The sequence below is a fragment of the Carassius auratus genome, chromosome 20 (assembly GCF_003368295.1).
Source record: "Carassius auratus strain Wakin chromosome 20, ASM336829v1, whole genome shotgun sequence".
Lineage (NCBI taxonomy): Eukaryota > Metazoa > Chordata > Actinopteri > Cypriniformes > Cyprinidae > Carassius > Carassius auratus.
In genome coordinates, this window is record NC_039262.1 from 9,666,752 (window position 1) to 9,682,240 (window position 15,489).

Here is a 15,489-nt window from a genome sequence, read left to right on the forward strand (position 1 = left end):
TACATTTTCATATATTTATGCTTCATTTTATATGTCCTAAACACGCAAGCTGTTTAAGTAGCAAAACATAGGCTATTTGTAACATCAAACGAAAATGTCATAGCATTGCCATTTACTTTTCTCATAACCATTCTTCTGTAAATCTGAATCTGACAATTTCTACACCAGGACTAATAAGGTGCTAAACGTGTCTTTCATGTCAAAACATTTGATGTTAGAACCAAACTGCGGCAGGATGTGGGGAATGTTGAACAGGAAGTTCACATTCAATTATTAATTTCTGCTGACCGTGAGAATTTGTTTAAACAATAAACATCCTTATGTGTTAAATTAAAATGAGCAATTTTCAGAAATTACCTGCATCATGATCTTTATCGCTGACAGAAAGAACACTGAGTTTTCAAAGCAGCCATATTTACACTCGTTACCTTTATGACGTCGAATTGTTTGTTGTTTTATCGAACCGAGGCGGGATCCGTTTGAATAGAGCTGTCTTTCGTGTGTAGTAGAGAGGTGTTAATTAGCGCATGTTTTGTTGATTGGGGTGTACCTCCATCCTTTGATTAAGGGATATACTATCCGTGAGAATTAGATGGTACTTATATTGACAAAGGGCCTCAAAATAATCGACAAGGGAAGGACAGAAGACTGACAGAAATCACACAAAGATCCAGAACTTCAGTTTACTCATGCATGGGTCATGTGTATTGTACAAAATGAGTCAAGCAGGGCCCTAGACTGAGGATTGTTGCCAATTCATTTCACAGCTAACTAACATTACTTTTAAGAATATGGTAAAAAAAAAACACAAAAAAAAATGTGTAATAACATGTATATTATTTATTATTTTCATGTGGGTTTAATTGTACACCTTTTAAAGTCCGGATTTCCAGGATGGTCCAACAATATATATATACACACATACAGTGCCTCCATAAGCATTGGAACAGTAAAGACAAAATTGCTCTGTTTGCTGTGGAGTCAAGAAATCTGTAAATAGGATTAAAGGATGAATATGAGACAAAATTACAGAATGTCACATTTTATTATTGTGTGTTTCAACACATAAATGTTTTAACCGGCCAATAACTAATAAGACACAACTAATGCAACAGGATACAGATGATCACTTAGAAAGACCTGTGAGGCAAGTTAGGCAATACTTATGCTTACATCAGATAGTGGGATGAACTCTAAAAGTGCTGTCCTTTTTATTTGGTAACATGTATGTGTTAAACCTGGTTAAAAAAAATAAATGTGACATTTTGTCTCAAATTCATCTTTTAATCATATTTGCAAATGTCTTGACCACAGCAAACAAAGTAATTTTGTCTTTCCTGTTCAAAGATTTATGGAGGGCACTATATATATATATATATATATATATATATATATATATATATATATATATATATATATATATATATATATATATATATATATATATATATATATATATATATATATATATATATATATATATATATATATATATATATTATCCTTGCAAATATAACCTACTTAATCATCTCTTGTGGCAGATATGGTAATACTCATCTGGGCTCAAACTGTGAGCTCTTTTGTCTGATTCTGCATTTGTATTGCATTAATTTGCCTCCATCTCCAGCCAGTCATTTGTCATCTGTTCTTCCTGTGAGCTCCTTTAGTCTGTCTGACATCTTAGAGCAAATAGAGGGGCCAATACACATACTCAAGACACTGGGTCCTCAGTGCCACTAGCCCCTCTTCTAATGTTAGTGTGACCAAACAAGGCACGGCAAATCTGGCAATGGAATCAGATAATCACCAACCTGTGAAGAGCCTCCCAATCCACATCCCTGGATTAAACAGTCTGTTTGCCTAATAATTTTAATCTGTGCATAAAGCAGAAGGATGGTGGTCTTCGAATAAACATCTAATCCCTCAGCCCACCCAATGATGACGGGCCCACAGCGAAGGTGATCAACAGAAAGGTGCTTAGACAGAGGGACTGAAAACTCTGTACTGACAGACTCTTGCCAGACTAGGAATGTTTTACAATGTCCAGGGGAATGTACACACGAGGAACAAGGGTGCTTCATCAACGTGCACATGCAAACTGGAAAGGAGGGTGCGTTCTAAGTTCACTATGTCTGGAAGGTCATCGGTAAATCCAAACAACAAGAACTTCTTGTGTCAGAAATAAAGATAATATTAAATGCAAGTACAGCACATAATCTACATTCATAAAAAATATATATTTACTATATTATCACATATACTCCAAAGAAGAGACTATCTATCTATCTATCTATCTATCTATCTATCTATCTATCTATCTATCTATCTATCTATCTATCTATCTATCTATCTATCTATCTACCTACCTATATATCTATCTATCTATCTATCTATCTATCTATACATGTCTATCTGTCTCTACACGTTTATCAATATATCATCTATATATGTCTATCTATCTATCTATCTATCTATCTATCTATCTATCTTGTACATGTCTATCTATATACATGTTTATCAATTTATCATCATCCCTTTACTAAAATAAATGTATCCATCTATCTATCTGTCTATCTATCTATCTATCTATCTATATGGTTATCAATATATCATCCTTGTATATAGGCTATGTCATTCAATAAATCTTTCTATCTATACGTTTATAAATGTATCATCTCTATTAAAATGCATCTATCTATCTATCTATCTATCTATCCATCTATCTATCTATCTATCTATCTATCTATCTATCTATCTATCTATCTATCTATCTATCTATCTATCTATCTATCTATCTATCTAATTTTATTTTAAGGTTAGTTGAATTTGAATTTCTAGTTTAAGTTGGACATTTTGCGTTAACTTCTCCGATGAATCGTGGCTTTCATGTATCACCTTCTCTCTGATGTCAGTCACCACCCCTTTGTCAAAGTGCGATCAACTGAGGGTCTAGGGGACGCATATAAAGACGGGCCGCTGTCAAAGCACAGCCATCTCAGCCCGAGAACAGCAGCACAGAGTCAGAATCTCTCCAGCACCTTCACGTGGAAGATGTCTTCAATCCGTGCCGCGTGCCTCCTTTGCGCAGCACTTTTCGCAATGGTGAAGGGTTTCACCCACGAAGACATGAAAGACGCTCTGCTGAAGAAACTTGGACTTAGTGAAGTTCCGAGAATTCACAAGCGGGACCTGGAGAACCTTGTGATTCCAACGCATATCAAGAACAAATATGTTTCCATGCTGAAACTGCATCACGCAAGAAAACGCCGCTCGCTTCCCGAGTTTAGCCGGCATACTGAGGGGAATCCCTGGCAATGCAGGTAAGAAATTTCTAAAATTAAATTAAATGTATGCATTTAGCAGACGCTTTTATCCGAAGCGACTTACAGTGCATTCAGGCTATAAATTTTTTCCTATCATAAAATTATACCTATCATAAATTTTACCTTATCATAGGTAAGATTAGCCTAATATGCAAAATGAAAATACTATATTTTATAATACATGGAATGGAAACATATTTGTTCTTGATGTGCGTTGGAATCACAAGGTTCTCCAGGTTATTCTAATATAAAAATGAATTTTAAATAAGCAAAATGTAAATCTAGTTGTAAATAAATCGCTCTCGTCTATTGCAGACATCTCTGGTGAATTTGTATATTCTGACACGACACGTCAACGCGTGATGTTCGAGATGACATCAAGGATTCCGGAGAACAGTGAAGTGACCATGGCAGAACTAAAACTGTTCAAGAAAGCCCCACACAAGCGCTCCATACCAGAGAGAAAGGGCCACAGACCCGTCAACAACGCCCGGGTGAGCATCTACTGGGTGGAACCTCTGAAAGACGGGTCTAACCGAACTTCACTAGTGGATTCCAGGTAAGCAGAGACGGCCACAGACAGTCGTTATTCTTTCTTCATTATGCTAATTCCACTGCTGACTGGCGTTAAGGAACAAGCATGCTAATTGTCACAACCATTATCTCCTCAGGTTGATTCCCATTCACGAAACCGGCTGGAAGAGCTTTGATGTGACCCAGGCGGTGCACTATTGGTCGAAGAGCCGAATGGAGATGCCCATGCACCTGGAGGTGTGGATCGAGGGCGAGAGACCCGGCAGTTACGCGGCAGAAATGGCCAAGTGTGTCCGTTTCACAACTCAAGATCCTAACGATAACACTCTCGGAAAACCTGAGCTTGTTCTTTACACCCTCAACCTCGAGGAGTTTGGGTAAGCGTGGCTTCATTTCAAAGCAGCATTATGTTAATAAACGACACATATATATATATATATATATATATATATATATATATATATATATATATATATATATATATATATAAAAATAATATTATTATTATTTTGTATTTTTTTACTGGAGTAGGCTACCATTTATTATAGGGTACACATAAAAGTCCTATATTCAGTTAAATATATTCAAATGTTTTTGTTTCCTGGAATTAGACTACTTTTATCTAATTTTAATGAAACGTAAGGCAAAATCTATAAATAGGTTATAAATCATAAGTTTGTTTGTTATTTATTTATGTGTTTATTTAAACTGTGTGTATATATAGCCTATACACACACACACATTTTTCTTTAATGATTATGGGTATAACAATATGTATAAATTCAAAGTTAGGGACATTTTTCAAAATGTGAAGTATGTAGTCTACGCAGAAGAATTACTCTTTTGTTATTCTAATTAAGTTAAATATATATTCAAATGTAACTTATGTGCAATATGGGCCGAAGGAATTTCTTAAAAATAAAAATGTTTCGTTTAAAAGTTTTAATACAATATGTTAATAGCCTATTTTTTTATATTATTTACGTTGCAGGTCTAGTGGAGACTGTGAAACCAACAAAGACAGTGAAATGTGCTGCAGGGAAAAATACTTCATCAACTTCCGAGCCTTGACGTGGACCCAGTACTGGATCATCGAACCATCCGGGTATCAGGCGTTCCGGTGTAACGGAGGCTGCCGGCAGCCCAAGCGCAACTACGGCTACGGAGAGAGGAAGTGCGCGGTTGTGGAAAGCGCGCCGCTACCGATGATGTACTTAGTTAAAAAGGGAGATTATACTGAAATTGAGGTCGCCGAGTTCCCAAATATGATTGTAGAAACGTGTGGATGCGCAATGGATAATGTTTCAGTTGTATAAATGTGCTATTTGCCATCGACCACGTGACACAATGTACTTAAAAGCTAACGTTATAAGGCTAAGAAAGGGTGTTGGCAACTTAACCCTTATTAAGATACCTCAAGCACTTTTTATGAAATTGTAAATATCGCTAAATTGATATGCATTTATTTTTGCATTTGTATATGATGCCATATGAAGTGAAAGACTGATTTGTAGATGTTATATTTTGAGCAGTAAATAGAATGGTTTGTTGTATATGTCAACATGTTGACTGAATATAAATTCAACTATTTTTCATTGAAGTGATTTTTCTTGGGTCTTAGTTTGCATATTCCAGTGTGTGCAAATTGTCACATGGACTACAGACATGAATACACAAGGCAGTTATGTTTTGTTTACTCTACAGACACAAATATTCACTTATTAAACAGAACAATTTGTAGAGTTAAAAAGGGCATGAAGTGTAAAGAAGATCCTTCTTTAAACATGTCTTACCTAACAGTGTAAATGGTTCTGTTATAAAGTAAACTGAGAATTTACCAAAAAAAGTTGTGGCAGCCATACAAGTACCAGTTCTTCATTCAAGTTTTCAGAATCTCAGTGATTATAAACTAGTTCTAATAACTGTATTTACATGGATAGTTCACCTAAAAATGAAGTCAACGTTTACTCAACCTGAAGTTGTTCCAAACTTGTATGAGTTTCTCTGTTCTGTTGAGCACAAAAGATTTATTTTTGAATGTTTCTATTTTTTTATTTAGAGAAGAATTCTAATAGAAAACAATGATTTATCTCAGAGGTTTATTACATTAATGACAAATTTCCTTACATCATGAAACACTCAACATTCATCGTTGAAAAAGCAAAGCAAAAATACAAACATCATAAACCGTACCATCTGCCATCATTCAAGAACACATAATGCCACATTTTAAGTTCATCCTCAAAATAGCATACCTTACACAAGCAAAGTCTGTGTAGTAAAACAGAATGGTCACAAACCTCTCATGCCATGCTTTCCAGTTAAAAATCTGTTAAAAATCACTTATTCTATTAAAAGACCAGTTCATTATCTCATCCCACAGGAAATAATTTACAGGAAAAAAGAAAACACTTCCTGAAATAAGTTACTTTTACATCAATTTAAATGGTATACAGTTCAACAAAATATTCCACTTAAACTACTACATCAGGATAAAATACACCAATTTTAAGTCAAAAATAGCTGCCCTTTTTCTTTGGCCATTTGGCACTTTATAAGAAATATATTTATTCAAACAAATCATGGGCCTGGCTTGATGAAATCAGGATGTCTCGCCGATGGGATCATGGGGTGTATGCGATATTATTGTGGTCTGAATGATGAGGTTATGTAAACTGAGAAAATCCAGTCTGAAATTCTGATACGACCTTCAGCTATTTTCCCCACCGCTCACTCCATGTAATATTAATAATGCATATGATAATTTAACAAAAGAACTTGCTTATTTGCTGGCTGTTAGATCTAAAATGGTTGTCAAGTCCACCATTTGACAAATTAATCCCAAAAGGGAACTTTTTGGGACATTTCCTGTAGTAAAATGGTCTAAATATTGTTTTATAACAATTTCACCAGAAACGGGTTAATTGAATTATTACACAGATAAATATAGCTCAGTAAAAATAATACTCTTAGCATTAAATATTTTGCAAAGCCACTAAAAAAAAAAAAAAAAAAAAAAAAGCACTGCCACAAAATCTTACTCGGGATGAACACTAGTAATCTTAGTGCACATTCATTATGATGGAGTTCTTGACAAAGCGGTGATGATTTTACAAAGCTGTGTAAAGCAATAAACACAATCAAGTGCTTAACTTCATGAATGTTTCATTGTGGCTCCTCTTGGTTTCTTAGATGACACAAATGAGTAAATGTATGCAGTGCAAAAAAACATTATAAAGTAACTGACTAAATTGATTTAGAAAAATCTTTCCACTGTATGCCCTACAAGACAAAGGCAATAAAGTATAGTCTGATGGTGCTGAATTAAGAGACAAATCTGATTGACATTCAAAGGCTCTTTAAAATTGATTTTTCAAGATATCAGTCAAAAGCCATAAAAGGTCATAGAAAAGCAAGCACATCATTTATTGCAAACCTATGATGTAACTGTTACAGTCTGGGCTAACAAAGAAAAACTTGAACCTGTTAGTAGTAAATATTGTTTTTCACCGTCCACTGAACGTGAAAGGCAGAATTGCTGTGTAAATGTGAATGATAATTGATAAAAGATTCTAAATGATTTAGGCTCACCGGGATTTTTAAACTAACTTCTACACCATTTTTTTTTTTTTTTTGAAAAATAATAATTTACTTAGGGTAAAAATGACATTTTACAGAATAAAATTCACAACCCTGAAATTCAAAGCATCCCTCACAAGACAAATGCTGGGATTCGTGATATAACAATATATCAAAGCTGTGATAAAAAATAAAAGGGGGAGGAAATACATTTGACAAAAATCTGAGAGTGAAGCACACATCTATGTAGAACGTAGACTGTTCACTTCAGAAGGGCGGAATGTTTGTTTGCCACTTGCTTCTCTTACATAAAAATGGACTTCCTTTAAAAAAATTATAATAAACAAGGACCGTAAAAGTGGATGGTTATTCAGTGGCTGTGCATTTTTAGCGCACAAGAGGCCATGAGTCTTTAATACATATGTGCACTTAGTAATATCCTGGGTGGTACTGTTGATTCCATGGCTTCTGGTTCCAGAACTAAAGGGTCAAAGAAAGTTTCATGAGTTAAATGGAATACAATTTCATTTTGTTCAATAGTAATTAATATAATAGCCAATCTTATTTCTCAATGGACGTTTACACAATGTATGGCTTATCTGTGACCCTTTAAAAAAAAGTCTCAATGAGACACATAATAGCTGTACAAACCCCTTGTTGCCAGCTCTGGTTGAAGGCTTGGGCAAAAGATCCGTTTTTATTGCCAAAACCACCACGATTCTGCTGATGGCCTCCTCTGCCACGGAACTTCTATGAAGGCGAAAACTCAACTTTACTCACTTAGTCAAAGTCAAATTGAGGTTTCAGTAGCATTTAAAAGTTTAGTGTCAGCAAGAGTTTATTTTTTTTAAGAAATAATTATGATGAAAAAAAAAAGGTGTTATTAACTATGTAAGCTTGATTCCTTCAGGGGAGATACATTTTATATATATATATAAAATCTAATTTAAAAATACTGAAGCAATGCTACTTTTTCAAAATTATAATGTGCTCAAAAATCTGAATTGTTAAATGACAACAAGACTTTCCTTGCAATTTGGATAGTGTCACAATTCTTGTTTTTTTTTGTTTCGGCCATGGAATAAAAAATAATGTCTCAAGCGAAAAATATCAGCATATTGATTTCTGAAGGGTCATGTGACACTGAAAACTGGCAAATCATATGGCAAAGCCAGTTTTCAGTGTCACATGACCCTTCAGAAATCAATATGCTGACATATAGATGTATATAGCCGACCCCAAACTATTGAACAGTAGTGCACTTTATTACAAAATATACAAACTAACCTGCTGGAAGTGTCCTCTGTTTTGGGGTCCACCGTGGTGCATGTTACCTCTGTGTGCAGCCCCCCCGCGGCCCATTGCTCCACCTCTGCCGCCTCTAATGTGCCCACCACCCCTGGGGCCCATTCCCCGGCTGGGCATCCCACCGGCTCCACCTCGGCTATGGAACCCTCCTCTGAAGACAGGGGGTGGTGGCGGTGGTGGCATGTAGCCACGTGGGTGACGATTAAACCCTCGATGTGGTGCTGGTACTAGAAGGAGAAAATACGAGGTATAATTCTCAGTGTATATTTACCATGACAGCTCACTAAAAACTTGCTTACATCCTCTGAAGTTTCCACGGGGCTGAAATCCACCTCTGCCTCCACGTGGGCCTGGACCACCACCCCTACTGAACTGGTTCTTAGGCCCTTTGCCTCGTCCACCTCCCTTTTTGGGGGTTATTGCGCCCTGGTTTGGTTTCTTTTCGGGTGGCAAAGCACTTTTACTCTCTTCCTTGTACTGCTCCAAAAGCTTGACGGCTTCCTCCTTCTGCAGTTCCACATAGGTGACCTCTGAGAAGCAGTCTCCTACCTCTGGAAATGTGTAGATACCTGTAGAGAGGAACAACAATCTTTGGTATTCCTGGCTTTTCTACTTTGTGTGTAGTTTAAACTATATAATTTTGGACTACAAAGAAAACCAGAAAGTGCAATGGGGAAATGACATCACATCTTGCCTTTCATTTTCAGAACGGCATGCTCAGGTACATCTTTGCCATCGGTTTCTGCTTTCTTCTGTGTTCTCTCCTTGAAGGCCTCATCTGCTGGGAAGACCACTACAGCTTTGCGTTGGAAGCCAGCAAACAGACACATCTTCCTTCTCTGGGCCAGTGCAGACACGTTTGTCTGATCCAAGATGTAGTTTCTCTTTTTGCGGGCGGCAATTTCAATAAACTTGCCCAGGAACAGAGGTGCACGCTGAGAGATGGCTGAGAGCTTCGCCGTGTCTTTGTTTTGCCTCTTCATGCTGTCAATCTGCAAGTCCAAAAAGTGAGATTAGACCAGAAAATAAGATTCAGACATATAAGAAAAAGTTTTCAAGAAGAATGTTTCTCACCATCATCTTCTCCAAGATGGCGTTGGTGCCGAGGACATTGAACTTGCCAGGGTTCTCTTCAACATGTTTATTTACCCAAGCAGTTTTTCCAGATCCAGGAAGGCCGACCATAACGATCACCTTGAAACCAAAATATTAGTGATTACAATCATGTCTTCAATCATTGACATGTTTTAAATGAAGCCTCTTATGCGGACCAAGGCTGCATTGTATGATTATACAATTCTATTTGAAACTCTAAATAGATTTTTGTGATGGCAAAGCAGAATTGTCAGCAGCCTTTACTCCAGTCTTCAGTGGCACACAATGCTTCAGAAATCATTCTAATATGCTGATTTGAGACTCAGGAAATATTTTATATTACTGTTAACCAGAGTTGCCAGGTTTTCACAAAACCTGCCCAGATGCTACTCAAAACTAGCCCAATCATGTTCGAGGGGGTAATACACACATTCTTTGGCAGGGTTCCCTGGCAAAATTTGCATTCCAGGGGCTAAATATCACGTTATTGAAATCAAAAACAAGAAAACGTGAAAAACAACCCACGGCAACACCTGTTGGGGTCTGCTTAATATCTTAGTGGAAACATTTTAGCATATTCTAATGAATAGAAAGTTCAAAAGAACAGCATGTATTTAAAATATAATTTTTTTATAAGATTATACACTTCAAAAAAATAAAGAAAAACTTTCGAACAAATTCGTATTTCAATGTTTATAAAATGAGAAGAATAAAAAAAAAAGGACAAAAAGTACCTCGCAATCTTTCTTGGTCTCAGGTCCCTTAGGTCCTCTAATACGCACATCCACAGGAATTTGCTGCAGGAAGGTGAAGCCCTCCACCTGAGGGAAGAATGGGGTCTCCCTCTGACCGAAATTGAACTCAACCGCACAGTTGTGGCAAAGAACATGGGGGAACAGAGTCTGCCCGGCAAATGATTCCTTATTGACCTTGAAAGCCACACCAAGGTCCTTTCCATTTTTGGAGTAGGAAATCTCCAGCTCATCTGCTTCAAAATTCTATGCAAGACAAAGAAACAAACCAAAGTACATAAGAATATGTAAACTAAAAGGGAAAAACAATTCTTGTGAGAGTGATGTGAACGACTTACAATGAAGCAGCCGATGACATCATTTTCATCAAAATTCTCCCCATAGTCTTCAGTCACAAAATTTGAAGTCTTCTTCCCTTTGCTTGAATACGAGTAGGAATGCTCCCCCTCACCTAAAACAGCAAAAAGACATGTGTTTTTAGTAGATGAAATAGGGCTGTGCAATCATACACTGTGGTCACAAAAGCACATGCTAATGTTATCCAACTGTGCTTACCCAGCAAAAGACTTCCATTTGCCAGGGACCAGCCAACATGGACATCATGGAAGTCCACGTTTTTGCTGTTTAAATGCTTGACCGGGATTTTCTCAGTGATCTGCAAAAGCAGGAGACATATAATGATTCAAAATTCATCACTTTCTCATTGGTTTACATAAATATGCTGTAGTACGCACCTTCATTTCAAAGCAGGCTTGGCCTTTGTTTACACCGTATGAGGCACGGCCACCTGCCCAAAGGTAAGCGAAACTCTCCATGGTAAGAGATGAGGCGCTATACCTGTCCCGGGAGACTTTGAAATTGAGATCACAATTGTCTATGGAAACAATGAGGAAAGAAATGCTGGTTAGTCCAAAAGGCAAGTTCATGTGTTTATTAAATGTTCACTACACTATTAGTCAATGTGCTTCTTAACACAAAGCACTCACATGGATCCAGGCAGGCCAAGGTGTCGTCAAACTCTTCATCTTCTTCATCAAGAGGTGGCAGAGGAGACTTAGACCTGAAATACAGTTAATAAGCCATTAATGCCATGGGTGAAGCAAGAGTGTGATGGACTGGCATGCTTCCCATGTCCAGGTGAGATCCTTCCTTAAAGCCAAAGCAGCATCAACAGTAGATGTACAATACCTTACAATGGCTGCTCACATCATCTTATACTGTTCTGTGAATGCAAACCATCATTGCTTACCAGTTTACCCCACGATGAAGCCTGAAAGAAAACTTGTTGGTAAAATAGAGAGCAGCAATGTTGTGCTATATGGAAAGAGTGTTGCCCTTTCCAATTCATCAGGTAAAGGTTTGAAAAAGTCAGAGTATTTTTATATTTATATCTACATGCAGATCTGTTGTTTTTGCTACAGAAAAATTGTTTTCTGTAGCAACCAACATCATGTCACAGATGTCATGTCCTGTAAAGAGGGAGGTCATAAAGTCTTTACAATTAATAGTGTATAGGGGTTGCCATAATTATAATGTTCTGTCAGGCCCCATAAATTCAAGTAATGACCCTGCCTGGGACATCCCGACATCATTAGTAATTGGGTCAGATATTGCTACAATTTAGTTGGTTCAAATAGTAGCTTGGGATTTTTCATGCTTGAGTTCTTCCATGAGGAATTCAGTTACATTAAAATAATATATACATTTTTGATCCATATACTAAAAGTACATAAGTAGACAAACATTTTTAATCTAAACACTGGTTCACTATAGGTGAGCATCACAAAAGCCAGAAAATCAAACCTAGACAGAAAATTACATTTATTCAAACTGCAATTGAGCACCACACACTTAGAGAAAGAACATGCATTAGAAGTGTAAACATATTTCCTTTTCCTTATGCAATGTGAAGAACTGCCCACATTTGTACTTACCGGCTGACCACAAATGAAACAGAATTTAAAAGGAAAAGTTATTACAGTTTTTTTTATATAAGACAAAGAAATAAACCGTAAAATCTTACATTTTACCTTTCACAATTATGCAAGGAAAAAGGAAACAAAAACCACTCAAGAAAAAAAGATGGAAACGGCGAAGGAACGTCTGAGAAATTAAACAATTTGCTTCATTACCATTTCTTAACCACCCCATTACGTCATGATACACTTTGCGATATAAACTCAACGTCGCTGGCCCTCCCCTGCCATGACAGAAGCCGCAGCTCGTGCTATCGTCATTGCTTCGTTCGCTGTCTGATTCAACACACGCACATAAATCAGCCTGACAACAGTGTGAGTGTGTGTTTAACAAAAATATTGTTTTTCCATTAAAGCACTATTTGAAGTGTAGTTGCATATTCTTACTGAAGGTAAGGTGTTTTGTATTAGCCAGGAATGACCCTCAACAATGTTTTCCATTAGTTAAGAGGTAGATGAGGGTTGTATTTTTCTAGGTAAGGCATTGGCACTTAAAGCCAATATATAATATATATTAAAAGTGGCACTTCGGGGATAAAGAAGGCCATTGCTTCCATCCTTACCGGCTGTATTTGCTTTCTTCAATAAATTCAAAGTAGCCCCTTCCATGTTCCTCCCGGCGTCTCTTAACACCCTTCTTATTCTTCTGATCAGCACTGATGTCTTTGTCCGCATCCCCTTTGAAAATAAAACAAACAGTAATGAAATGCCCGGACGTGTTGGACCCTGGGTTTTAAGGGTGGCCCACACGACAAGAGTGCTCGGACTCCACCAGTTACAAAATCAACTGACCACCTCTGATCAGACAGAATATTTTGCTTGGTTATGTCATTCAGGATAAAAAACTGCAAGCACTGATCTGACTGCATAAACCAGATCAGACAAAAACGTGGGTGGTGCAATTCCTATTGATTGTGTGCTGTTCTGTAAAATGTAATTCATTCACAGTCAAAAAAAAAAAAAACAAAAAAAACAATGAGAAGTGGTATATTTTTAAGTAATATAAAGATTTAGCCTAATGTAGCAGGCTCACCAGCCAGTGCTCACATCTTTGACAACAAACAGCATCAACACGCACTATCCTGAACTGACCTTGAGCGGAAGTAACTCAGATGGCGCCTTCTAGTAGCCTGAACCGAAACTAATAAATGTCCCTGTCTTTCGACGCTTTTGTAATTTAACCTCTATCTTATAATATTCCTAACACTATCACCCACTTATAATGCATTTCACTGTATCCCTAACCTTCTTGTACTGTCTGTCGTAAAGTTTTCTGCACAGCAACGTATGAGTCCACGCGAGGGCGACCCGCCTCAAGCTTGCAGCGAAACTGTCTAGTTTCTAAAACTAGCTCAACCGACCATAAACAATGCAATAAAGAGCATAACTCCTTTATTTGAAGATTCGAATGAGTAATGCAAGTTACCTTTAATCGTAAAAAAATATCAATAGTAGCAAACTCCTGAAGACAATAGGTTCGAGCGGGTGATTAGATTAACTTTGCGAACACGGCTAAAAAAAGAAACCTTTAAAAATCCGAACCACCAACTAAACTCAAACCAACCGGATTAGCACGTATAGTACGGAGTATATAGTACGGAGTAGCACAATAGCCACCGGTTAGCCGTTAGCCACATATGCTAAACGACGATCTAACCGGCTTCAAAGCGCACGTGAACAGACTAACGTAAACGTTACTCCCGGCGTTAAAACACCTAAAAAAAACTCACCCTCTAATGGATGAGATTCAGGCTCACCATCTTCGTCTTCGATTTTGTCTATGATCTCGTCGTCTTCGTCCTCCTCCTCCTCTTCTTCTTCTTCATCAAGGGTTTTGTCCATTTCCACGCCGGCGTCCCCATCCTCCTCCTCTTTGCCCATTTCGTCGTCCTGGCCCTCACCCCCGTCTCCATTTTGCTCCTCGGCCTCCATGCTCTCTCCCTCCGGCTCTTCTTCACTCATGACTTTTTGTTCGACCGCAACACTGTTTCCCTCGGCCTCGTTTTCGTCTGTTGCTTCTTCCACGGCTTCTTCCTCCTCAGCCAGGGCCTCAGAATCGAGCGCGGCCTGCAGCCGCTCCATGAGCTCGGCCTTCAATCCCTTGTCGGAGAGATTGCGCTTCTTGAGCTCGTCCTTCAACTCGTTCACCTTAAGCTTTTTGACGTTGATTTCACTCATGTTGTCGTTTTAGTGTATATGAGCTATTAAAAAATATTAAAATATTCGATCGTTGAATATTGCAGTCCAGGGAGAGCCGACGGCTGCTTTGCTTCTCTCGATTGCGCACAGCCGCGGTGATTCTGCGTGATCCACCGGCGAACAATTCAATGGCGCCTTAGGTGCTAGACCCCTCCCAGTGCAACAGCATCGAGGGAACTGGGCGTGTTCAACCGTAATGACCCTCCTAGATGCTTACGACAACTGAGACTGGGCTATTCATTTTGGCTCTTGAATTCAAGATTATTTACAATGGCATTGTGAAATCCTTTAACGAGCATTGCAAATGTAAATGCATTCACATATAAACGATACAATAACTCCCCCCACCCCTAGTGTTTTGCATAAGCCTTTTAATGTTTGCCTCATGCTTACACGTTTAACATGTTTCTTTTAACCGGGAATGACTAAGGAAATAATTGTTGGCTATGTAAAAAAGAAAAAAAAAGAAAAAGAAAAGTAAAATCAATGTGTTTAGTTTATAGGCTATATATGTTCAAATACGATGTTGCATGTACGCCAATCAATATTTTTTCTACAATTATGAACCCCCTCCCCATCTTTTGCCATGTTGGGGTGCCTTTTTGCTCAAATGTAGAGTTAAAGACCCCCAGCATAAGGCAACAAAGGGGACAAGGCTTTAATATGTTGAAAAACGATGGATTAATGCACCTTTAACAAAATAGAAAAATTATTTCATCTCTG

At 37.7% G+C, this 15,489-nt stretch overlaps 1 protein-coding gene and 1 pseudogene across 2 annotated transcripts; one reads left to right on the forward strand and one right to left on the reverse strand.

Moving 5' to 3' along the window:
• The first annotated feature begins 3,007 nt into the window (after positions 1–3,007).
• On the forward strand, positions 3,008–6,878 carry LOC113120828 (left-right determination factor 2-like; annotated as a pseudogene).
• Positions 6,879–7,198: 320 nt separating this feature from the next.
• Positions 7,199–14,913, reverse strand: LOC113120822 (heterogeneous nuclear ribonucleoprotein U-like). 2 transcript variants are annotated; one of them, XM_026290897.1, is made up of 13 exons: positions 14,325–14,913; positions 13,131–13,245; positions 11,578–11,651; positions 11,326–11,465; positions 11,147–11,246; positions 10,930–11,042; positions 10,574–10,837; positions 9,819–9,938; positions 9,439–9,736; positions 9,044–9,313; positions 8,724–8,971; positions 8,088–8,186; positions 7,199–7,916 (listed from the first exon to the last, which is right to left on the reverse strand). In XM_026290897.1, the coding sequence occupies exons 1-13, from the start codon at positions 14,743–14,745 to the stop codon at positions 7,866–7,868; spliced, it is 2,313 nt and encodes a 770-aa protein (XP_026146682.1). In that variant the 5' UTR covers positions 14,746–14,913; the 3' UTR covers positions 7,199–7,865. The 2 variants fall into 2 exon arrangements, with proteins under 2 accessions (XP_026146682.1, XP_026146681.1); XM_026290896.1 differs by having other exon boundaries at positions 14,298–14,913.
• Positions 14,914–15,489: the final 576 nt, after the last annotated feature.

Bases quoted from the DNA above. Each gene is read 5' to 3' on its own strand.
- LOC113120822 (XM_026290896.1), bottom strand. From the start codon at position 14,745: ATGAGTGAAATCAACGTCAAAAAGCTTAAGGTGAACGAGTTGAAGGAC. The intron at 11,466-11,577 runs GTGAGTGCTTTG...TTGTTTCCATAG, and splicing joins CTTGGCCTGCCTGGATCCAT to ACAATTGTGATCTCAATTTC. The intron at 7,917-8,087 runs GTTTGTACAGCT...TTGACCCTTTAG, and splicing joins ACCAGAGCTGGCAACAAGGG to TTCTGGAACCAGAAGCCATG.